The sequence below is a fragment of the Urocampus carinirostris genome, chromosome 3, assembly GCF_059441175.1.
Source record: "Urocampus carinirostris isolate Australia breed hairy pipefish chromosome 3, RoL_Ucar_1.0, whole genome shotgun sequence".
In the NCBI taxonomy this organism is placed as follows: Eukaryota; Metazoa; Chordata; class Actinopteri; order Syngnathiformes; family Syngnathidae; genus Urocampus; species Urocampus carinirostris.
The window spans coordinates 20,330,795-20,351,033 of record NC_142351.1 but is presented as its reverse complement, the minus strand read 5'-3'; the positions used below and the strand labels follow the sequence as shown (position 1 = coordinate 20,351,033).

Sequence of the window (20,239 nt, the reverse complement as noted above, 5' to 3'; positions counted from 1 at the left end):
TTTTTGATTTGTTGCCTCCATGTTTTGGAAGATCCTGATAGTTTGACCCGACTAGCTTAGGCTCGCAGTAGGCACGTCGCTCTAAGGGCGTGATTTTATTAACCAATACGCTAGATGGCAATGTTTACTATTTGCGGCGTCGCGCTGGTTCAACGACAGGAGGAAGTTACGACTTTTCTGTACGCTTTACGATGAGTTGGCTTTCGTGACAGTTGTTGTACAAGCCGGAAGTGTAGCATCTACTGACTGTGGGTTCTCGAGTATTTCTTTTTCTTCATATTTTTACACATCAAATTAAAATTAACACAATGTAACCCGATATTGCTAAACTGTTGATTGCCAGTCCAAATTTGTGACGAATATGAAAGCCAGCACAGCGACGCGTTCTTTGCAGCTTTGTTTCAAACTCCTGGGTGCGTAGCCATGGCACTTGGGATCATGCTAATAGTCAATGACTTTTTTTAAAACTGGAAGATTTAGGTACTTTAATTGTTTAGACTCTTGGACCGTTTAAAGCAAACAATGTGGCTCCAGCAACGACTGAAGGGACTACCCGGCTTGTTATCAAGTAGCTGGGGGAGAAGGCTTGTCATCGTATTGCTTATCTTCCTCATATTCTACTGGTATCTTGGAGCAGAGCGCAAGTGGAGGATATTTAGTGGCTCGGATATGCCAGGTGGCATAGCTGGGCAGTGTCTTCAGGCGGAGATACATAGATGGAAGTCTCTGATGGACCGTGGAGAGGGTTTATACAGCACATCTCAGGAACAAGTAGACACGCCCTTTGTATCAGGTAACGGCCATATCCTCATTGACACTGACTCTAACAAACTATGGGTGGCATCATCTTCGCAACCTGGATCGGCACCGGTCCATCAGACGGAATATCCTCCCATTGTGGGCATTCACCATGAGCAGAAGCAAACCGAAGTGCGGGCGTCCATGATGTGGTTCCGAAAAGGTTCTGTGCTGTCGGTCCGATGCTCCTGTTTCGCGGCTGCAAAGTCAACCCGAGACTGCGTGACCATCAGAGCGGAGTTTCTCGCGCACAGGAGTCGACAAAACGTTTACATTCAGAGAGTCCACATCAACAACCCTTCCGATAAAACGACTTTCTTCGAGATCTCCTACAACAAAGTCAACTCCGGTGGCAGGTTCTCAACTAGTGTGGACAAAGTGGAGGACAAAGACATTGTTCTTTCATCAGGAAGAGTGCCTTTGGATAAAAACCGAATTATGCTGGTGGTGGTAGTCACCAAAAAGCTCAGCAACCGGATCCACGTTTTACAGAAATCTGAACACACCGAAAACATCCTGTCTGTTGTGAGGACTTCGGAGCCAATTGAGTCTTCTAAGCTGGAGGAGAGTTTTGCCAGGCTTCGGGATGGAGCCAAAAAAGAACTTGCAGAGCTGTTAAAGTCTTCTGTTGATGATCTGGTCATAGATCACCAGCAGGCCTGGATGGACCTCTTCCTCTCAGGTAGCCACCTTGCAACACTCGCTTCATTGATAGATAGATAGATGTCACAAATAAACATGACTTGACTACTTGCAACACCTAAACAGGGCGCTATTAAATGATGGAATGTGTATTAGTCCAAAGATTAACTATCATATACAAACAGTGGTATATTTCTTCTTTTAATGGGATACGAGTTGTTGGAAAACTAGCTTTAAAATTAAATTATGTTTAGAAAGGGATATGAATCCAGATACTTTATTCATCCCCGTAGGGAAATTCATACTTCCAGCAGTATCCTTGTGTTGAAAATAAAACAATAATAAGTAAAAGGAATATGATACATAAATACCCAATGTACCGTGTTGATACCGAGTATTTAAATAGTGCTACATAAAATACACACTGTAATAAAACTAGGGTAATATGCAAATGTGGGGCTGTGGTTTAATGTGGGCTTTTACTCCCCCGGGTGGAGTTAAAGAGCCTCATGGCATGAGGAAGAAATGATCTCCTCAGTCATCCGTGGAGCAAGACTGTGACAGCTGTCTGTCATTGCTCTGGTAAAAAAATATATAGTATGTACTTAGGAAAGCAAAGTAGTAAGGACTAACAGGTGCTTAGTCAGTTGAAAAGTGTATGAAAACAAAGAAGAGTAACAAAGAAGAGTAACGCTTTGCGACAGATACTTTCTAACAAATGTTTTGAACATAACTAATGTTCAAAGGAAAAAAGGTACTTTTATATTGATTAAGCCAAATATAATAAAAAGATTTCCTTAATGACCCTTTTTTAAAGCAGGGGATTGTTTTAAATTAATCCATAGGTGAAGGGGTGAGAGAAATGGCAAAATATAGCATGTTTTCACAATATTGATTTTATTATATTTCTTTAAAAAAAATAAAGAATTATTCGCTAATTTCTTACCACTTCCTTTCAAATTTTGACTGAAATAAGTAATTTTTAAGACAAACATTTTTTGGGTTAAATTCCTTAAACTATTGTCATAATTTCACCTACCTTTGCACTAGTGCTCCTAGTGGACACAGTAGTGTAAAATAAACATGGGCGTAGACTTGCCTTTTGCCCCCACCAATATCGAGCAATCATTGTTTTGTCCCCACCAATATTATGTGATCACTTAAAAAAAAGAGGGATAGATTAACGTCTTGGTTCACCTAGCCTTACAGAAAGGGTTAATAAACATTCGCTGCTGAAGCACTGACACATAGGACCAACGTGAATGGCTGTTCCTTTTCCCTGTTTCATATACTTCCTTGTGATTTTGTCCCCAATAATGCCAAAAACAAACCTATCCATCTACCTTGGTCATATCCCTTGAGAGGGTTGACCGACAGCAAGACCAACACATACACAAAAACAAAAGAAAAAAGTATCAAAAAACACAAAAAATGTGACCATTGCCAACCCAAATGCCCAAACACCCGAACAAGTTAAACACCTCAGCACCTAAGTTGGTCATGCTTTCGTCCCTCCAGATGAAACGGGACACAAGAAAGCAGCCATGTCACTCAGGTCAGGGTGACACAACACACTCTTCTGTTTAACAGCAGGGCCCGATCCTACAGCTTTCGCTTGTTTACCCCTGCCGCATCAGGCAGGTGCCCCGCCCATCCTTTAGAACACATCCAAAAATCCCACTGTCCTTTCACAGCACCTCTCCACTCATTCCTATCAGAAGAAACCTGCAACAATTAAAATAAATGTAATCAGTTTTATTACTCAATGGTTCAGATAAGAACACTCAGCCAATATGTAGTTAATGCCATCTTTTATAGTGTCCATATGGTTGGCCACCTGGTATATAAATTAATTAATTGTATTTATTGTCATTTATATCAACTTGGTGAAACATTGTATGCGACAAGATTAGACATGGAACTCCAGTGTAAACATGTAATAAAGGATCATAAGAGAAAAATAAGACAAAGGTCTGTCGGAATAAATAGGCCAACTATTCACATATAGTGCTTTGAGACTGGCCCAAGTTATAAAACTAATAAGAAGAATAGGGCATCGTAACAATAGTACAATGAAAAGCAGTAGAATGACATTTAGCAGCAACAAAAAAATCCCAAATGACTTGCAAGATACATCTTCACAGTTGTGCGCGGTTGTTTAGGGTGGTGATGGCCCTGGGGAAGAAACTTAGGCTGTTTGTCCTTGTTTTAAGTTGGAGCTTCTCCCGCGTTCAGATGCAAAACTATTTTTGGGGTGGCATTTCCCTTTTGGGCAGTGTCATTGACACATGACAAAACCTAAAGAGTAAGACTGAGTCCAAATGGAGACTAAAATCCTGAAATTAGGGTACAAACAGCTCAAATATTGGCATGTAATTGTCTACACACACACACGTATATATATATATATATATATATATTTATTGTTTGGAAAAGATTACCTCAAAGTGCAAATATTTCAAGGAGAAAACAAAAGATACCTGAAGACTGGAACTTAAAAAGTAGCTGTTCAGTCATCCTCTTGCTCATTTTTAATGAAAATTTTTTTGAGTCAGATGAACCTTATGAGGGGCAGCACGGCGGCGCAGTGGTTAGCGCATGTGCGGCACAGTTCATGTCATGGGAACCTCCTGCGTGGGTTCAAATCCAGCTCTAGACCTCCTGTGCGGAGTTTGTATGTTCTCCCCGTGCTTGCGTGGGTTTCCTCCGGGCACTCCGGTTTCCTCCCACATTCCAAAAACATGCATTTCAGGTGAATTGGTCGGTCCAAATTGTCCCTAGGTGTGAATGAGCGAATGAGTTGTCTGTCCCTGTGTGCCCTGCGATTGGCTGGCAACCAGTTCAGGGTGTCCCCTGCCCACTGCCCGGAGATGTGACCCTAATGACGATAAGCGGTACAGTTAATGAGATGAGATGAACCTTATGTGCCAAGTCAGCTTCTTGTGCATTTTTTACATCTAAGTTAACATAATTGGCTGCCTGTGAAAAATGGGGCTCATATCTAAACTCCTTCCCCCTTTTCTTGTGTGGACGGACTTAAACAGACTAACAAACAGATAATGTATTTTCCGGACTATAAGTCACAGTCTTTTTCATAGTTTGGCTGGGGGTGCGACTTCTACTCTGGTGAGACTTCTATGTGAAACTATTAACACATTATCATTTCATTGAGTTTTAAATTTTTATTACCGGTACTGTATATCACTTCACATGTTAATTTCACCCAAAATCTCAAGGGGGCGCTCTAGGCCTGTGTTGATAATTTCGACCGTGACGTAAATTGTCTATGTCTACCACCCGGAACCTATTGGGAGTTGTTTACTGGTAAAAGTGACACGAAAGAACAATATTTGATTGAGTAATTTGGAGTGAAGATGATAGTTTTGTTAGCTTGTTTTTTATGCTAGAGTTATCTCAATAACTCATTATATTACATCGTCACTGACGAGTGTGTTAAAGATATGCTCGTACCTATAACGTTAGCATAATTCTCTATTTTATTTTATATACGACAAATACCACTGGGATGGGCTCCGGCACACCCGCGACCCTACTGAGGATAAGTGGTGCAGATAATGGATGGATCCTACAATTTATTATTTTACCATTTTCTTTCCTGCTAGTCCTAAGTCGTCTCCAATTCTAATTGTGATTCAAAGCCATAAAGTTTGCGATTTACACAAAAATCAACATTCATAGAGTGGTGATTTCATAATATTTTGCCAGGGATTGTGAGAAACCCCACGAAAACATGACCTGTATGTTTTTAGTATTGGATTTTATCAAATACATTTCCCCCCAAAATACGACTTTCACTTCAGAGAAAGTGTAACATAATATAGAGACAATAAAATGTCCTTGAACTGTGAAACGGTGAGGATGGTATTATTTCATTATTTCAAAATGATTACAGTTTTTTATTAGTTGTTCTCTAATTTTCATCGTTAGTGTATGTATATATGTATATTATACATGAATTTATATATATATATATATATATATATATATATATATATATATATATATATATATATATATATTTGTGTGTGTGTATGTTTGTATGTATACACACACACACATGTATTTAGATCCCAGCCGCTTTGCTCAACGGTGATGGAAAAAAATGTCCCTATTGTGCTCATTTCCACAGGTGTGGAGATGCGAAAGATCACAGACTCACACACTCCGTCAAGCCGAACGGTGAACGCCACGCTCTACTATGTCCTGTCCTCCTCCATGGCCCCCTTGTTGGAGCGCAGGCTCAGCAGCGAGGAGCGCGCCCGCTTGGAATCAAGCCTCAACTATGCCGACCACTGCTTCAGCGGCCACGCCACCATGCACGCAGAGAACCTGTGGCCGGAGAGGGTGAGCAGCACGGCTCAGATCCTGCAGCTGGTCACCCTTTGGACCCTCACCCTCCAGAAGAGGGGCTGCAAAGCGCTCGTGGCAGCCGGCGCCCACGGCGCCATGCAGGGGATGGCGCTCAGCTTCGGCGGGCTACAGTTCACAGAGAATCACCTCCAGTTCCAGGCTGACCCCGACGTGCTGCACAACAGCTACGCTTTGAGGGGGGTCCACTACAATCAAGATCTCATCAACCTGGCCGTCCTACTAGACGGGGAGGGCAAACCTTTCCTCCACGTGTCAGTCAAGCAGCAGGAGAAACCGGTCAAGCTCTACGCGTGCGAAGCCGGCTGCCTTAACGAACCCGTGGAGTTGACCTCTGAGGTCAAAGGTCACACATTCCCTGTCATGGTGACCCAACCCATTACCCCGTTGCTTTACTTCTCTACGGACCTGCGCCACCTGCAGGACCTGCGCCACACGCTGCACCTCAAGGCCATCCTGGACCATGAGGAGCACATGGCCAACAGGTACCCGGGCCTGCCCTTCCTCTTCTGGTTCAGCGTGGCTTCGCTCATCACGCTGTTCCACCTTTTCCTGTTCAAGCTAATTTATAATGAGTACTGTGGCCCGGGGGCCAAGCCCCTCTTCAGGAGCAAGGTATAACAGCACAGAACTGATAGATCAATGTTTGCAAACTGATTGTTGTTTTTTATGTGTGTGTTGGCACAGATTTCCAGGTCTTGAGTTCTCTCGTGGCACAGTTGCATCGCCAATATGAAACACATTACATCTGTCCTTAACTTTTTGATGGAAACTCTTGAGTTCAGATTAAATGCACTTATGAAATCGTGCAAAGGGCCAGCCGTAAAAAATGCTAACCGGGAAGCTCACACGGCCACACAGCAGCTTCAGCCTTCGATTCGATAATCACATGATCTTGATTACCACAATGATGCATTTTTCCTGCATTCTTCAAAATGATTTGAAGAAGTTAATGCTTGGGTCAATTATTTTGTCTTCTGAAAAGCGGAATCAATGTCTTCTGCGTGTGCGTGTTGCGTCTTCATGTTGTTGTAAAGCATGTAAGTCTATAATTGAACACTAGTGCAAATTGCAGATTGAGCCCAAACTGATCAAAATAAACATGTTGGTTCACACAGCTTTAAAAGAATTCTTAACATCATTCTACAACAGGATGTGATTGGAGTATGCAGATTTAGTATTAGTTCAAGTGAAAGCCAATCGTTTTTTGTTGATTTAAGTTTCTGAACGGGCCGCTGGAGAGCATCAATGCAAGAAACCTTTGCAATCAGGCTTCTCAAAACATTCAAAAAGCAAATATTTTTAAGTTATTTTAACTACAGATACCAATTGACGTTCAAATGAAATGCTTTAAATATTCTTTAAACCTCGGATAGGGTCTATTAGTCTTCTTGTGTGCTAAAAAGGCCAGGAGCGAAATTTAACTGAGGTAACTGCACAGTGCAGGCGGTGTGTACGTACGTATGACGCATTCATGATCGTCATTGTCAAATGGTTTTATGTTAGCACATCACCTGATGACACCTTGCCACATGTTTGCATTTTCTTCTTTGCTGTGTGTTGATATTTTTCGAAGAATCATTCAAATAAATTGACAAAAATAATCTACTTGGCTTTGGTTCTCTCATTTGCTCAATCAAGCCACATACTTGAGTTACGTTTGTTTACTTATAAACAAGTGAAGCATTTGTTTATTCAAGTATGTGATGTGTTTTGTTTTTGCAGAAAATGCAAATAATGGTTTATGACTGCGACATTGCAGCCTGGACCTTTCTTAAGGTTTCTTCATTTTCCTCATGTTGAGGTTTTTGAGTTTTTCCTTGTCCTCATGTGGGTTTTAGATCAGGGGATGGTGTAATAATTGTCTTTAATTTGCCAAAATCTGTGTTCTGTGAGACTCTTTTTGATTAAGGGTTATACAAATAAACATGACTGATGTAGTTTTCTGATAAAGGGCTCTTATCGCTATATGTACGTTTAGTTACTTTGGTGGTTGGCTGTACATATATGGCATGATTAGTGAAAATCAACCTCTTTTGTGCAATAGATGAAAAAAGAAAGTATCAGTACCTTATTAACTGACTTCGGGTTATAGAGCAGGTGTGCTGATCCAGGGAACTGACACGAGTGCTCTGTTACATTTGACCACTATATATTGCTGTATAGTGCAACCGAAAACGAGTGTTACAAAGCGCAAGGAAGATTACAAACTGCGGAGACACAAAGTGACCAAACCGCAAAGTTGTTCCACGCCTTTCACAGGGTTTTTGGGGATACCTTTAGCAGCAACATGGGGGACAATCATGTCAGCTAACTAACTACCCAGATAGCTCAAATGGTAGGATGCGTGTGTCGCACACACAGTGTCATGAGTTCAATCCCCAGACAAGACAGTTCAAAAATACACAAGTTCAAATTGGGGCGGAGAGTTCAGAAGGTAGAGCGCTCGTCTTGGGATCAAGGGATCCCAGTTCGAATCCCGGCTCGTCCGTGTTACATGTCGAAGTGTCCTTGGGTAAGACACTGAACCCCAATAAGCAGGTTAGCGTCTTACATGGCTGCAATACAAGGCATTGGGAAATGTAATTGTAAAGCGCTTTGGGAAGTCAATGACTTGAAAAGCGCTATGTAAATGCAGATCATTTCATCATTTCATTTCAGCTTCCTTGGGGTGCGCCGCCTCATGTTATTTAAAACAAATACAAAATTATCTGACCTATAAGTATTAAAAAACAACTTGTATCAGTTCGTGTGTTTTTGATTATTATTCATATATTGGTTTTTTTTTTTCAGTATTAAAAGGGTGCAATTAAACAATGTCTATTTAATCCTAAAGCCCTAGTGAGTAATATTTGACCACTAGATGGCACTGTTGTCTAATGTGAACAAAAGACAGTGCCACAGAGCACAGCTTTGCGACAAGATCCCAGATAAACATGGTGGCGACCTGTAGGTAGGATTCCACTAGGTAAAAAAAAAAAAAGTTTTTTTTTTTGGTCTTCATAAAAATAACATTGGTATAATAATGTATTTTTGCCTCATATTCAATGTTTTTTATACCACTACGAGGAACTAAATATTCCACACTGTCCCTTTACTTTTAAGCAAATATTCTAATAAAATCCTTATGTGACTGAGATTAAGTCACTGCAATGAGTAGAAAGAAAAATCAGATTGCTTTATGATTTGTCACTATTTACTGTAGGTTTCTAGTCAAATTTGAGCCATTCGCCCTAGAAAACAGTTAAACCTTACAGCTGTATCTGAAAGTGTATAAAATCAAGTAAAGTTATCACATTCCATTGCTCTTGGCAGAATATAAAGTTGCAGGAGCTAAAACCTGGAATGGTGCATACAAAGAACTTTTTAATTGGGGCAATGATCCTACAATTGGGCAGCACGGCGGCATAGCGGTTAGAGCGTGTGCGGCACAGTTCTAAGGTCATGAGATAGAACCTCCTGTGTGGAGTTTGCATGTTCTCCCCGTGCTTGCGTGGATTTCCTCCGGGCACTCCAGTTTCCTCCCTCATTCCAAAAACATGCATGTTAGGTTAATTGGCTGTTCTAAATTGTCCCTAGGTGTGAATGAGCGAGTGACTTGTCTGTCCCTTTGTGCCCTGCGACTAGCTGGCAACCGGTCCGGGGTGTCCTCTGCCTACTGCCCAAATATGACTGGGATGGGCTCCAGCACACCCGCGACCCTACTGAGGATAAGCGGTGCAGATAATGGATGGATCCTACAATTTATTTTTTTACCATTTTCTTTCCTGCTAGTCCTAAGTCGTCTCCAATTCTGATTGTGATTCAAAGCCACAAAGTTTGTGATTTACACAGAAATCAACAATCATAGAGTGGTGATTTCATAATATTTGGCCAGGGATTGTGAGAAACCACACGAAAATATATGAAACCGATCGTGTTTTTTTTCCCCCTCGAAACCAAATCTATCAAGCTAATCTGCTCCAATTTTTGTGTGCAAATCACCAGGTTAAGAACAAAAAGGCAAGAAAAACAGTGACAGACTTCTTTCAATTTCCGTGACTCAAAAAGGACACTTGGATTACCAGCATCACGTGTAAAAATATAGATTAAATGTGTGCCTGAAAGATAAACTACAAGTCTTTGAGCATGGCAATTTGGGCAGCGATCTTGAGCGCTGGCCCCAGTTTGATGTTCATGGCTCCTACAAGGTGGTCCTCCTTCAGGAGGAGGAGAGCCTGGCCGTCGATCTCTTGCGAACGAAAGCCCTCCGCGATCTCCAGGCAACCTGCGGAAACAAACGGTCGACTGTCAGCATACAAGCCCAGCTTGCATTCCACTGATCAGGAGTGTGTCCTCAGTCAAATGATGTTGAAGATGACAACTGATGCCCACGCAAATATCCTGCTTTGTATAGATTGAAATGTATATTATATATTATTACACTGTTTTTGTCTGTCATATAGGTCAAGTCATGTTTATTTGTGACACCCTTAATCACAAGAAGTCTCAAAGGGCTGCACAGACCACGGACTATTACAGACTATAGACTATTATTACACCATCCCCTGATCTAAAACCTACATGAGGGCAAGGAAAAACTCCAAAACCTTAACATAAAGAAATTTTAAAAATTGTAGATTCCGACTCAGTCCTAAATGTATGAGTTCCTGACGACTGTGGGCAATATTGGCCAAGCATGTGTCTCATTTTTCTCTTAAGTCCTTAGTACGGGTATATCTTGTTTATCTTGGAGTTCCATATCTAAGATTGTTGAAAACTGATGTTTACTACGTTGCTTCTTCACCGGGTGAGTCTGTTTGCATTTCAAGGTAATTGTTTTACAATGTTGAATCGAGTCATGTCGCTTTTAATTTGTATCAAATGGATATCTATATACAAATTGCACTGATTTCACGATTATGTGAGCTCTGTGCATCATAGTCTTGCAAGGACGACGTAAATAAGGACAGAGGAGGGACTGCTGGGCATTGTACTGTTCCTGTGGAGACCAAATCCGTTTTGGGGAACTGCTCAGTTGGGTAGAGTGGAGTAAAGCGGGTTACACAGGTTTGATCTTGATGTGATTTTACATTTGTATTCCAAACATACAAATTTTTACATGGACTTTCATCTTTCGGATTTGATTGCGCCCCATGTTCCTGCTTGGAACCTCTGCTCGGAAAATTCCGTTCTAATATTGATTCCAAGAGCCAAGAAGAAATCTGAAGGCTTGAGAGCGTTCTCCATTTAGCCCCCGGTGCTGTGGATTGCTGAGCCATCTGAGATTAATCTAGATTTAAGACACACTTATATCTATCGTTTATTTGTAGGAGCAAAGAACTAGAGTCTCAGAGGTCGCATCTGTGACTTAATAATAATAGGGGTAAAAAAGCTGATCCCGAGTCAGTGTGCTCCGTTACTACCCACCTATGGTTGAGTGGAAGAGGTGCATTACACCAGCAAGTGGCTACCTTCTGCCCCAAATAACTGAATCCAATTTCTCGTCAGTGGGTCGGAGAGTATATAAGAATTTTGTGTTTTCCAGAAATGGCTGTATTGGAATTCCAATGGGCTAGAAGTGGATATTGAGCGACTGTTGGAAATTCAGGGCAGCTATCATTCTCCCAAACTATATGCTGCAGTGAAAAATATCTCACACGTGACGGACAATACAATACATGAAGAAAGCAAAAGCGACACAATGGAGAAAAAGTTGTTTTGCCCACCTGGTAAAGAGCAGATGAAAACATAAACGTCATCCACATTCCACTGGCCGGGGTCCCTCGGGATTTTGGTGTTTTGCACCTCAGGCCCCCATTGGTCTTGTTTATAGTTGGGCAAGTCTGAACATTGGCTGGATTCTCCATGTGCTGGGTGAGTCGCGTGATTCGAAGTCCTCCTCACACAGGAAGGTGTCTGAAAGAACAAGTGCTGCTATCAAAAAACAACTTTCATCGTCATTGAATACAGCTTATTTGATCCTTACCTTTTCTTTTAACTCCAAACTGGAATCGTTGTGATTCTCATTCACTCCTCTCAGTTTTTTTGCATCCTCTAGGGTCGATTTGCGGTTTGGAAAGAGCCCAATTCGTTTTGTGCATCCCACGTTGTATCTATGACAAAATAACACTTGGGTCAAGTGTAATATTTCCCATCTCACACCATCCCCAAATATTTGTAACAGAATCTAATTCAGGGGTCGGGAGACTTTCAGACTTAAGGAGCCATGAAAGCAAATATTTCGATTTTTTTAAGAGCTACACCATATATTAGACAAAATTCAACAAAACCGCAAAACCCGCTTTCCAGACAAAACCCAATTCGTCAGCGCTTTTTTTTTCACTGTGTGACGTTTGATGATTAAATCAAATCTATTAAATAATAATGATGCCAGAGCCTGTCTCCCATGTCAACAAATACACCAATTAAAATTTGTCTCCCCCACACTTATATAAGATTGATAAGGATCATTTTGACGGTCATTTTTTGTTATAAATAATGGTTTCAAAACAAGGTGCGAGCAGAGTTCTAGAGTAAAAATGTCACAAAATACTGCAAACAATAAGCATACGGATGTATTTACCCTTAGAACAGAGAGCGTGAGTGAGGGCGAAGGGAGTGTGCTTTGTGTGCAGAGATACACCCACCCAGACCGCTCAAGCAGTGATTTTCAACCACTGTGCCGCAGCACAATAGTGTGCCGTGAGAGATTGTCAAGTGTGACGTGAGAAATTATCCAATGTCACTTTTTAAAATTTTATAAAACATTTATGAATCATTTTCTCCAAATATTATCTCATTGTCAAGTGTCTGAGCTGTAAAAACTGGGGGTATTATAAATTATACTGTAAGTAAACATACTGTTCAATGTCATTTTATAACATTTTTAGTTAGTAGTGTGCCGCAAAATTTTTCCAATGTAATAAAACCTGCCCTGGCTCAAAAAAGGTTGAAAAACACTGGCTTAAAGAATCAAATTGCTATCGGTGCTTGTCTTGCCTTTTCGGGTGTTCACAGTTTGTTCTGCAGGTTTTCATGATAAAGTCAAATCATGTCACATTTAGTTTCCCAACAGTGGAATTTACATTGTATTATGATCTTCAATATATAGGATTCCATACAGACGTACAAGCAAAATGGGCTCTGTTGGTGAAACACTGTGACTGAAACTGTTGCTAGGACCTTGCCCTAGGGATCGACCGATATGGGGTTTTTAGGCTCGATAGCGATACCGATTATTAGTATTAAGAGAAGGCCGATATTTGGAGCTGATATTTGGAGCCGTTATTCATTTGCTGTAAAAGCTTAAAAAATGGCGTAAGAAATATTTGATTATCAAAAAGAAACAAAAAAATGTGTTTTAGAGTTAAATGAAACTTTAATAGCTCTCTGAACCCTTTTACAGTAAATACATTAGAATTTCAACACAACTAACATGACCAAATCTTTCACTAAAACCGAAAACTAACCGTGGGAATTAAAATTAGGCTCAGCGGACCTCACACAAATGTACATAAAACTGAAATAGCTCCCAGACATTTCAACGAAACTGGTATATGGAAAAGTTTGGGCAATCATGTTTTAGTCAAACTAATGTTATGGTGAGAGAACTAATCACTTCCACTTCGGCGTGATTTTTTTTCGCTTTTTCTCTCAATCACAAACATACACGCCTGGTTGACGAACTAATGTTATAATAAGAACTAATATATCAGTCTCCATATGAAAATTTGTCTTTAAAACAAGTAAACTACAGTTTTTCTGCTATGACTTAATCGCAAACATGCTTTAATATCACTGACACAGGAATGTCAGGGCGAGTTAGCAGAGCTATTTCTCTTATGTTCCTGCTTTAGTGGCTCCGCCCCAGGTCGCTTATCCAATCAGAAGGTGCACGGTGGGTAGCAGGGAGGGGAGGGAAGAGGGTTTGTAGGAGCAAATAAACTAGAGTCTCAGGGGTTGCATCTGTGACTTAATAATAATAATCCGAGGGGAAAAAAAGCCGATCCCGATATAAATTAAAATTCCCAAATATCGGTGCCGATAATCGGTCTGCTTGCTAATCGGTCAACCTCTGCTGTTCCCTATATGTTCTGGACTGAACCAAGCACCCAATGCGTCGCTTTAGGTTTGCATATTCTACAACTGGAAAGACACAGAAAAGATAGCCCTTACTCTTTCTCCGAACTAGATGTTCTCATGAAAAGACCTATAGCTGGCCCGCGAGCCATATGTTCCCGACCGCTGATCTGTTATTTCAATATGTGGATCAAGACTTGAATATTAATATGATGGCAAACAAAGTAGGTCACGCTTGATTACCTTTTGGCACATGACGTCGAACAGAACCTCTTGGACCGTTTGAAGATGTACGCAAAGTCCACCTTGCCACAAAGCTCGCAGGTAAGCATGGGCTCTTGTTGAGCCTTCGAATCTGATAGAATTTAGAATAGAATACAGAATATACCTTTATTATCATTGTTACAAAATGGGTTGAACATATTGTGACAACAAAATTGGACGTGGCACTCCAGTTACACATAGATGATTCTAGATGATTTTTCCTGAGCACTCTCAGGAAATGGAGTCGCTGCTGGGCCTTCCCTATCACCGCTTTGGTGTTTGCAGACCAGGAGAGGTCGTCGGAGATGTGCACACCCAGGAATTTGAAAGACTCTCTCTACACAGTCTCCATTTATAGTCAGTGGTGCTGGGTTCCTGCTTTTCCTCCTGAAGTCCAGTATGACTTCTTTTGTTTTTGTGGTGTTCAATAGAAGGTTGTTTTCCGAACACCACGTTGTCAGTGACTCATCCCTGTACGTCGCCTCGTCCCCTCCAGAGATGGGGCCGTCTATGGTAGTAGTATCGTGGGCGAACTTTACAAGAAATGACAGTCACGTGATTTCTATAGTCCTATCAGTTTTTGTAAAAAATAAAATAAAAATAGTGAGGGAGCCCTCACTGCAGCCTGCATCACTGACAAATGGCATAAATGACAATGTAGAGCAGGGGTGTCCAACTCTCACCACTCTCACAGGGGCCGGACTAGTAAAAATAATGGCACAAAAAGCGTGCCTTAGCTTCAGGAAGAGGGATCTTTTTTCTATTTAGGGTCTTATCCTGAGGTTGAAAAAAAAAACAATGCCACTTTCTTCCAAACAAAGTGAATCTTACCCTTTGGCGGAAGGCCGTTCATTTTTGAGTCTGACGTTTGTCTTCTGAGGCAATCAACTGAAAAGGAAGGACGCTCCAACTAAAAGCAGAAAAAGATGATAGTGATGGGAATGATAATGAGTTGTACTATTTGCAACTGCAAATAGTCAACAATGAAGAATGGATGCGCATCAAGATTTGTTTTGTCGTAGAAAAAAACTGACTATGCGAAAAACTTTTGAAATAATATAAACAATTATTCATTTTAATAATGATAACACATTTAAACTGTTTTACCAGTACACTAGCATTCCAAACTGTGCATTTTATAAGCGTGTATTGTGTGACCATAGCAAAACACTCACAGGAAACGGCTCAGCACCCTCCTGGATAACAAAGCCCTCTATTAAATGGGTCAGGATGTGGGATTTAACTACTGCCTGGGCTGGTTTGCTCTCTCCTCTGTGTCGACTACTGTTTGTATTGCCATTCCCAGCGGTCATGACTGGAGCGCGGGATACTCGTCACCTGACAACAACAAAATATAATATTCATGGGATTAAGTCATTAAAAAACAAATTCTCAGATCATTGGATGGGATATTAACAGTAGGGAGTGGGTTTGGACCATTAACATTCGTGCTTTCTGGCATTTGGTCTATGTGAGGCGAACACAGGGGTGGGCAAACTTTTTCAATCCTGGGTTGGACCGGGGTAACTAATTTGGCAGATGGGCAGGGTCAGTAGGAAAAAACGATTTATTTGATTTTTTGTAACTACCCAAAGTCTCACATCCGATACATTAGCTATACACGATTTGTATCTATGAATAAACATAAATGCAGATATCTACACATACATGGCAACCTTTTGACATTAAAAAGCAGTAGATATTATCGTACACACTAGTTCAGGGGTGTCCAAACTTTTCAGACAGCGGGCCGGATTTGGTAAGATGAAAATGTATGAGGGCCGACTATTCAGCCTGGAATTCCCTGACCAATCTTTAACAAATCCCCCCTCCGTGAAAGGTTTGTAGTGCTTGACGATCAGCGTTGCAACTTCTTAGCTCTCCTTTGTAGCATTTTCATTTGACTGGCAAGGTCTCATGAAAACAGTTAAAACAGCTTCCAGTTGCTTTACCTTTTCACAGCATTCGTTTCCAGTTAAATTTTTGTATGTTTCGCCTGGGAGTGCCTTTTGAGATTATATTCCTTGAAAACAGCTTCAGTCCATTGACAAACTAGGCAGACACTACTGTTTCGGATTTTGGTAAAAAAAATACTCCAATTTTCACTTCTCCTGGAAGCGGCAGCCCTCACAATCAACTTTCCTTTTTTCATTTACAGTCACCATGTGGGAAATGGGGTTGGATAAAATTCTCAGAGAAAGCCAATGGAAAGGTGGCCAAAGGGCTACAGCCAGAATCTGGTAAAAGATTTTTTATTTCATACTGTGGTCATTTTTCCAGGCGGGCCACATATTATATATTTTATGACAGAGGCAGCGGGCCAGTAAAATTTTCATCATGGGCCGTAATTGGCCCCCGGGCCGGACTTTGGATGTACCTGCTCTAGTTACACACAAAACACAATCCATCTCCAAAAATATTCGACTCTTGGGACCAGAGCTTCTTGTTTCATGTGCATTCCACGGATGTGGACGCCAGGTCTTTGGAGAATAAAAGAAAAACAACATGTGCTGTTCAAAACCGGAAGCGGCAAACTTTTACCAATGCAGAAATCTTAATCTCGCTTTAAAAAAAAGCAGCCGAAGACAAAAATACTATTTTTCGAGTACAGATTGTTGTCGTTTGAATTTAAAAAAAAAATTGTAGTCTTTTTCTTTCTTGTCAGGATCAGAACGGAGACAGGACCCACTTGCGTTGCGTTTCTCACAAGTCTTAATGGAAGAAAGGAAAAGGGTTGCGCCCACTATCCGGTGATTGCTGGACGCGGGAAGCAGGTCGCTCTGAACGCGGAACTTCAGTGGCGAGCGATGCCGGTGTCAGGAACGGAAAACGGGTCAGTAGCCGGGACAGGAGACGGGTTCGGAAGCGAGTCGTTAGCCAGGGAAGGAGAGTAGACGTGGTCGGGGAAAAAAAAAGAGGTCTAAAGCCGGGACGGGAGAGCAGACGTGGTCAGGATCAAAAACAGGGCGAAGCCGGAGGACAGACAGGAGCAAAAATCGGGACAGGTGGGAGTCAGGGTCGAAAAAGGCTTGCCTAGTGTTAACTGAGGTTCGCAGACGGACTGACAACAGGGAAAAGACAGGAGTGGGTACAAGTACTGATCGGGAGCCAATCAGAGTCCGAGCCAGTTGGCGCCAAAGGAGCGGGCACAAGTGATTCACATCAGTAATCATGACATTTCTGATCAGTAGGTGTTTTTTAAGGGGAGAAACACATAAAACGGCAGTCTCGTTGACTATGTTTCCATGTATATAGCGTATTTCATTTTTTCTTTAATAAATATGAAATGAAATTAAATGATCTGCATTTCTATAGCGCTTTTCAAGTCAATGACTTCCCAAAGCGCTTTACAATGTGCTTCACATTTCCCAATAGCGGCCTTGTATTGCAGCCATGTAAGACGCTAACCTGCTTATTGGGGGTATTAGGGGTTCAGTGTCTTACCCAAGGACACTTTGACATGTAACATGGACGAGCTGGGATTCGAACTGGGATCCCTTGATCCCAAGACGAGCGCTCTATCTCCTAAAGCAACTGCCGAAATAAACTCATCTCATCTCATTAGCTGCACCGCTTATCCTCAGTAGGGTCGCGGGGGTGCTGGAGCCCATCCCAGCAATCATCAGGCAGTGGGCAGGGGACACCCTCAACTGGTTGCCAGGCAATCGCAGGGCACACAGGGACAGACAACTCGCTCGCTCATTCACACCTAGGGACAATTTGGATTGGCCAATTTACCCAAAATGCATATCTTTGGAATGTGGGAGGAAACCGGAGTGCCCGGAGGAAAATCACGCAAGAACAGGGAGAACATACAAACTCCGCACAGGAAGTCTGGTAGCTGGATTTGAACCCACACAGGAGGTTCCCAAGACCTTAGAACTGTGCCACACACGCGCTAACCACTGCGCCGCCGTGCTGCCCCGAAATAAACTATTTCATCAAATTAGTTTTGAAACACTTACAATTAAAGCAAAGTAGTATATTGTGCCCGTTTTTAAGCACAACATTTGATCATATCCGTTAAATATTTCAAAATGCATCAGAAGTGTTTTTTTGGCATAATAATGTTCTAAATTTCTTAATATATAAGATGAATACATTATTAAAAAACATCAAGTACAGACTAGGTGGAAAATAAGCATAAGGGCTCTTTGAACTTTGCCTGGCATTCTTGACTTATACCTAATAGAGAAAATATTCAAAATTTCAACTTTTTTGAGAAACACCTCAAACGATGAACCCCAACCTTTATTTAGAAATAACAAAAAAACATAATAACGCTTTAAAGAATAAGCGAAATCGCATAAACTATCATTTTTTCGGAATATCTGTAGGTCGAGAAATTAGTAACCATTTAACATGAAGTGAGCTTTACCTAAAGGGAGCGCACATAATTGTCTACCATCCTGCTGCTAAGGGTACCCAAAAACCTCAAAAAGACTGAGCGAGAAATGAGAAGTCAAGTAGTGTTTTTTTGTTCACTTTGAGTCTCCTTAGTTTTAATTCTTGTGCATTTTAGACCTTGTTTGTGTGTATGTGTGGGAGCTGGGTGGTTAGCGCGCAGCCCCATGGTGCAGAGGTTCAGGGTTCAAGTCCACTACCGTGGCTTCCACACAGTGGAGTTTGCATGTTCTCCCTGTGCCTGTGTGGGTTTCCTCCCACATCCAAAAACATGCCTTTCAGGTTAATTGGCCGGTATCGCTGGCAAACAGTTCAAGGTGTCCCTGCCCACTACCCAAAGATAGCTTGGATGGGCTCCAGCATCCCTGTGACCCTACTGAGGATAAGCCATGCAGCTGATGGATGGATGGATGGATGGATGGATGGATGGATGGGTATCCATCCATTATTTTCACCGCCTATCCTCAGTAGGGTCGCCGGATATAGAGATAATATGTTACTACTTATGGACCAGTTATTTTTCTCTCATAAACGGTAGAGTTTTGATATTTTCATCAGCATGAATAACTTTAGTGTACCGTTTTGGTTAAAGTATATGCTTCTTAACTTAAGCAACTGATGTCGTTTTTATTGCTGTTCTACTAGGCAGGATATGGCAGTTTGTACTGATTCAGGTAAAAATAGTGGATAAACTGCAGCACAACGGAACTCTATCGTAACCGACAAAAAAAACCCTTCTTGTCGTCCATACGAAGCTAAACTTGAGTTTCCCTATAAGAAATGCAACAAATACTTAGAAACTCAGAAATTGAATTCCCATGAAAATAAGTAAATAATAGCAAATATTGACGTTGTTGGAGATAGGATATCTTTTTGCACGGGCTCTTTTCACAAAATGAAAAGCTACATTTTTTGAGTAATAATGAGGGAGAGCGTGAAAAAAACGCAGGTTTTGCATGAACTACACGCCTTTATTTGAGAGAAGCCAAATTCGGAACCCTTAAGGGAAAAAAGCGCCCTCCGGGTTAAACAATGGTGATTTCCAGGGAAGAGGACCCCTTTGTTCTGTTTTCGATGTTTCATTCACTCACCGTTCTTTTTCTCTCTCTGCTAACTCCTATTCGACCAAAGCCGAGCGAACTGCAGCCCAAATTACTTCATCGTTTCATTTTAGGGGCTTTGAAGGAGAAAAACAAATAAACGGCAACTTTTAGCACGGGACAGAAGCCGCACAACAACAATTGCATTGGTTTACACGCGCGTGTCGAACAATAACAAACCTCCGGCCACTACTTCTGGTGTCAACCTTCAAAATAAAAGACTCGACTAATTTGCGCCCCACGCGTGGGAGTTTGGCGTCATTGTGTTACACCAAATAAGGATGAAAAAAATATACCGAAAGGACATTGTACATCTGGTGTCTCGGCTTCAAGCGTCGAGCTACTTATTGTTACTAATGAGTGCTTAATTTGATACGCATTTCTCCCAAAAACAACTTCCCTTGTGCTACTTATTATATTGTTCGTATGTTATTACCAGGTTGATTATTGCAATAAGAAAGAGGAAGAGAGGAAAAAACACAAAGAAAAAGGGAGGAAGAAAGAGAAATAGTGAGAGTAAGAGTAGATTGAGAGAAAGAAAGAAAAGAAAGAGAGAGAGATAGGGTGAAAGAGAGAGGGAG

General features: G+C 41.4%; 2 protein-coding genes across 4 annotated transcripts; one reads left to right on the top strand and one right to left on the bottom strand.

The window, feature by feature from the left end:
• The first annotated feature begins 186 nt into the window (after positions 1 to 186).
• Positions 187 to 7,433, top strand: kiaa2013 (KIAA2013 ortholog). Of its 3 annotated transcripts, XM_088330979.1 has the most exons (4): positions 187 to 413; positions 498 to 1,480; positions 5,591 to 6,444; positions 6,517 to 7,433. In XM_088330979.1, exons 2-4 carry the CDS (start codon positions 523 to 525, stop codon positions 6,529 to 6,531), a joined length of 1,827 nt encoding a protein of 608 aa, XP_088187105.1. In that variant the 5' UTR covers positions 187 to 413; positions 498 to 522; the 3' UTR covers positions 6,532 to 7,433. The 3 variants fall into 3 exon arrangements, with proteins under 3 accessions (XP_088187105.1, XP_088187104.1, XP_088187106.1); XM_088330978.1 differs by having other exon boundaries at positions 188 to 1,480; XM_088330980.1 differs by having other exon boundaries at positions 188 to 1,480; positions 5,591 to 7,433.
• A 2,406-nt stretch (positions 7,434 to 9,839) lies between these two features.
• LOC148369055 (polyhomeotic-like protein 2) lies at positions 9,840 to 19,826 on the bottom strand. The gene is made up of 7 exons (XM_088329876.1): positions 19,650 to 19,826; positions 15,330 to 15,492; positions 14,986 to 15,064; positions 14,134 to 14,245; positions 11,798 to 11,924; positions 11,538 to 11,727; positions 9,840 to 10,096 (listed from the first exon to the last, which is right to left on the bottom strand). The coding sequence occupies exons 2-7, from the start codon at positions 15,465 to 15,467 to the stop codon at positions 9,942 to 9,944; spliced, it is 801 nt and encodes a 266-aa protein (XP_088186002.1). The 5' UTR covers positions 15,468 to 15,492; positions 19,650 to 19,826; the 3' UTR covers positions 9,840 to 9,941.
• Between the last annotated feature and the right edge of the window lie 413 nt (positions 19,827 to 20,239).

What these genes read in the sequence shown, in the direction of transcription:
- kiaa2013 (XM_088330979.1), top strand. Translation starts at nt 523, where the DNA reads ATGTGGCTCCAGCAACGACTGAAGGGACTACCCGGCTTGTTATCAAGT. An exon ending in GATGGACCTCTTCCTCTCAG is followed by an intron (nt 1,481 to 5,590) that starts GTAGCCACCTTG and finishes TCATTTCCACAG; the next exon opens with GTGTGGAGATGCGAAAGATC.
- LOC148369055 (XM_088329876.1), bottom strand. Translation starts at nt 15,467, where the DNA reads ATGACCGCTGGGAATGGCAATACAAACAGTAGTCGACACAGAGGAGAG. An exon ending in GAACGGCCTTCCGCCAAAGG is followed by an intron (nt 14,246 to 14,985) that starts GTAAGATTCACT and finishes AAATTCTATCAG; the next exon opens with ATTCGAAGGCTCAACAAGAG. An exon ending in TTTCATCTGCTCTTTACCAG is followed by an intron (nt 10,097 to 11,537) that starts GTGGGCAAAACA and finishes TTGTTTCCGCAG; the next exon opens with GTTGCCTGGAGATCGCGGAG.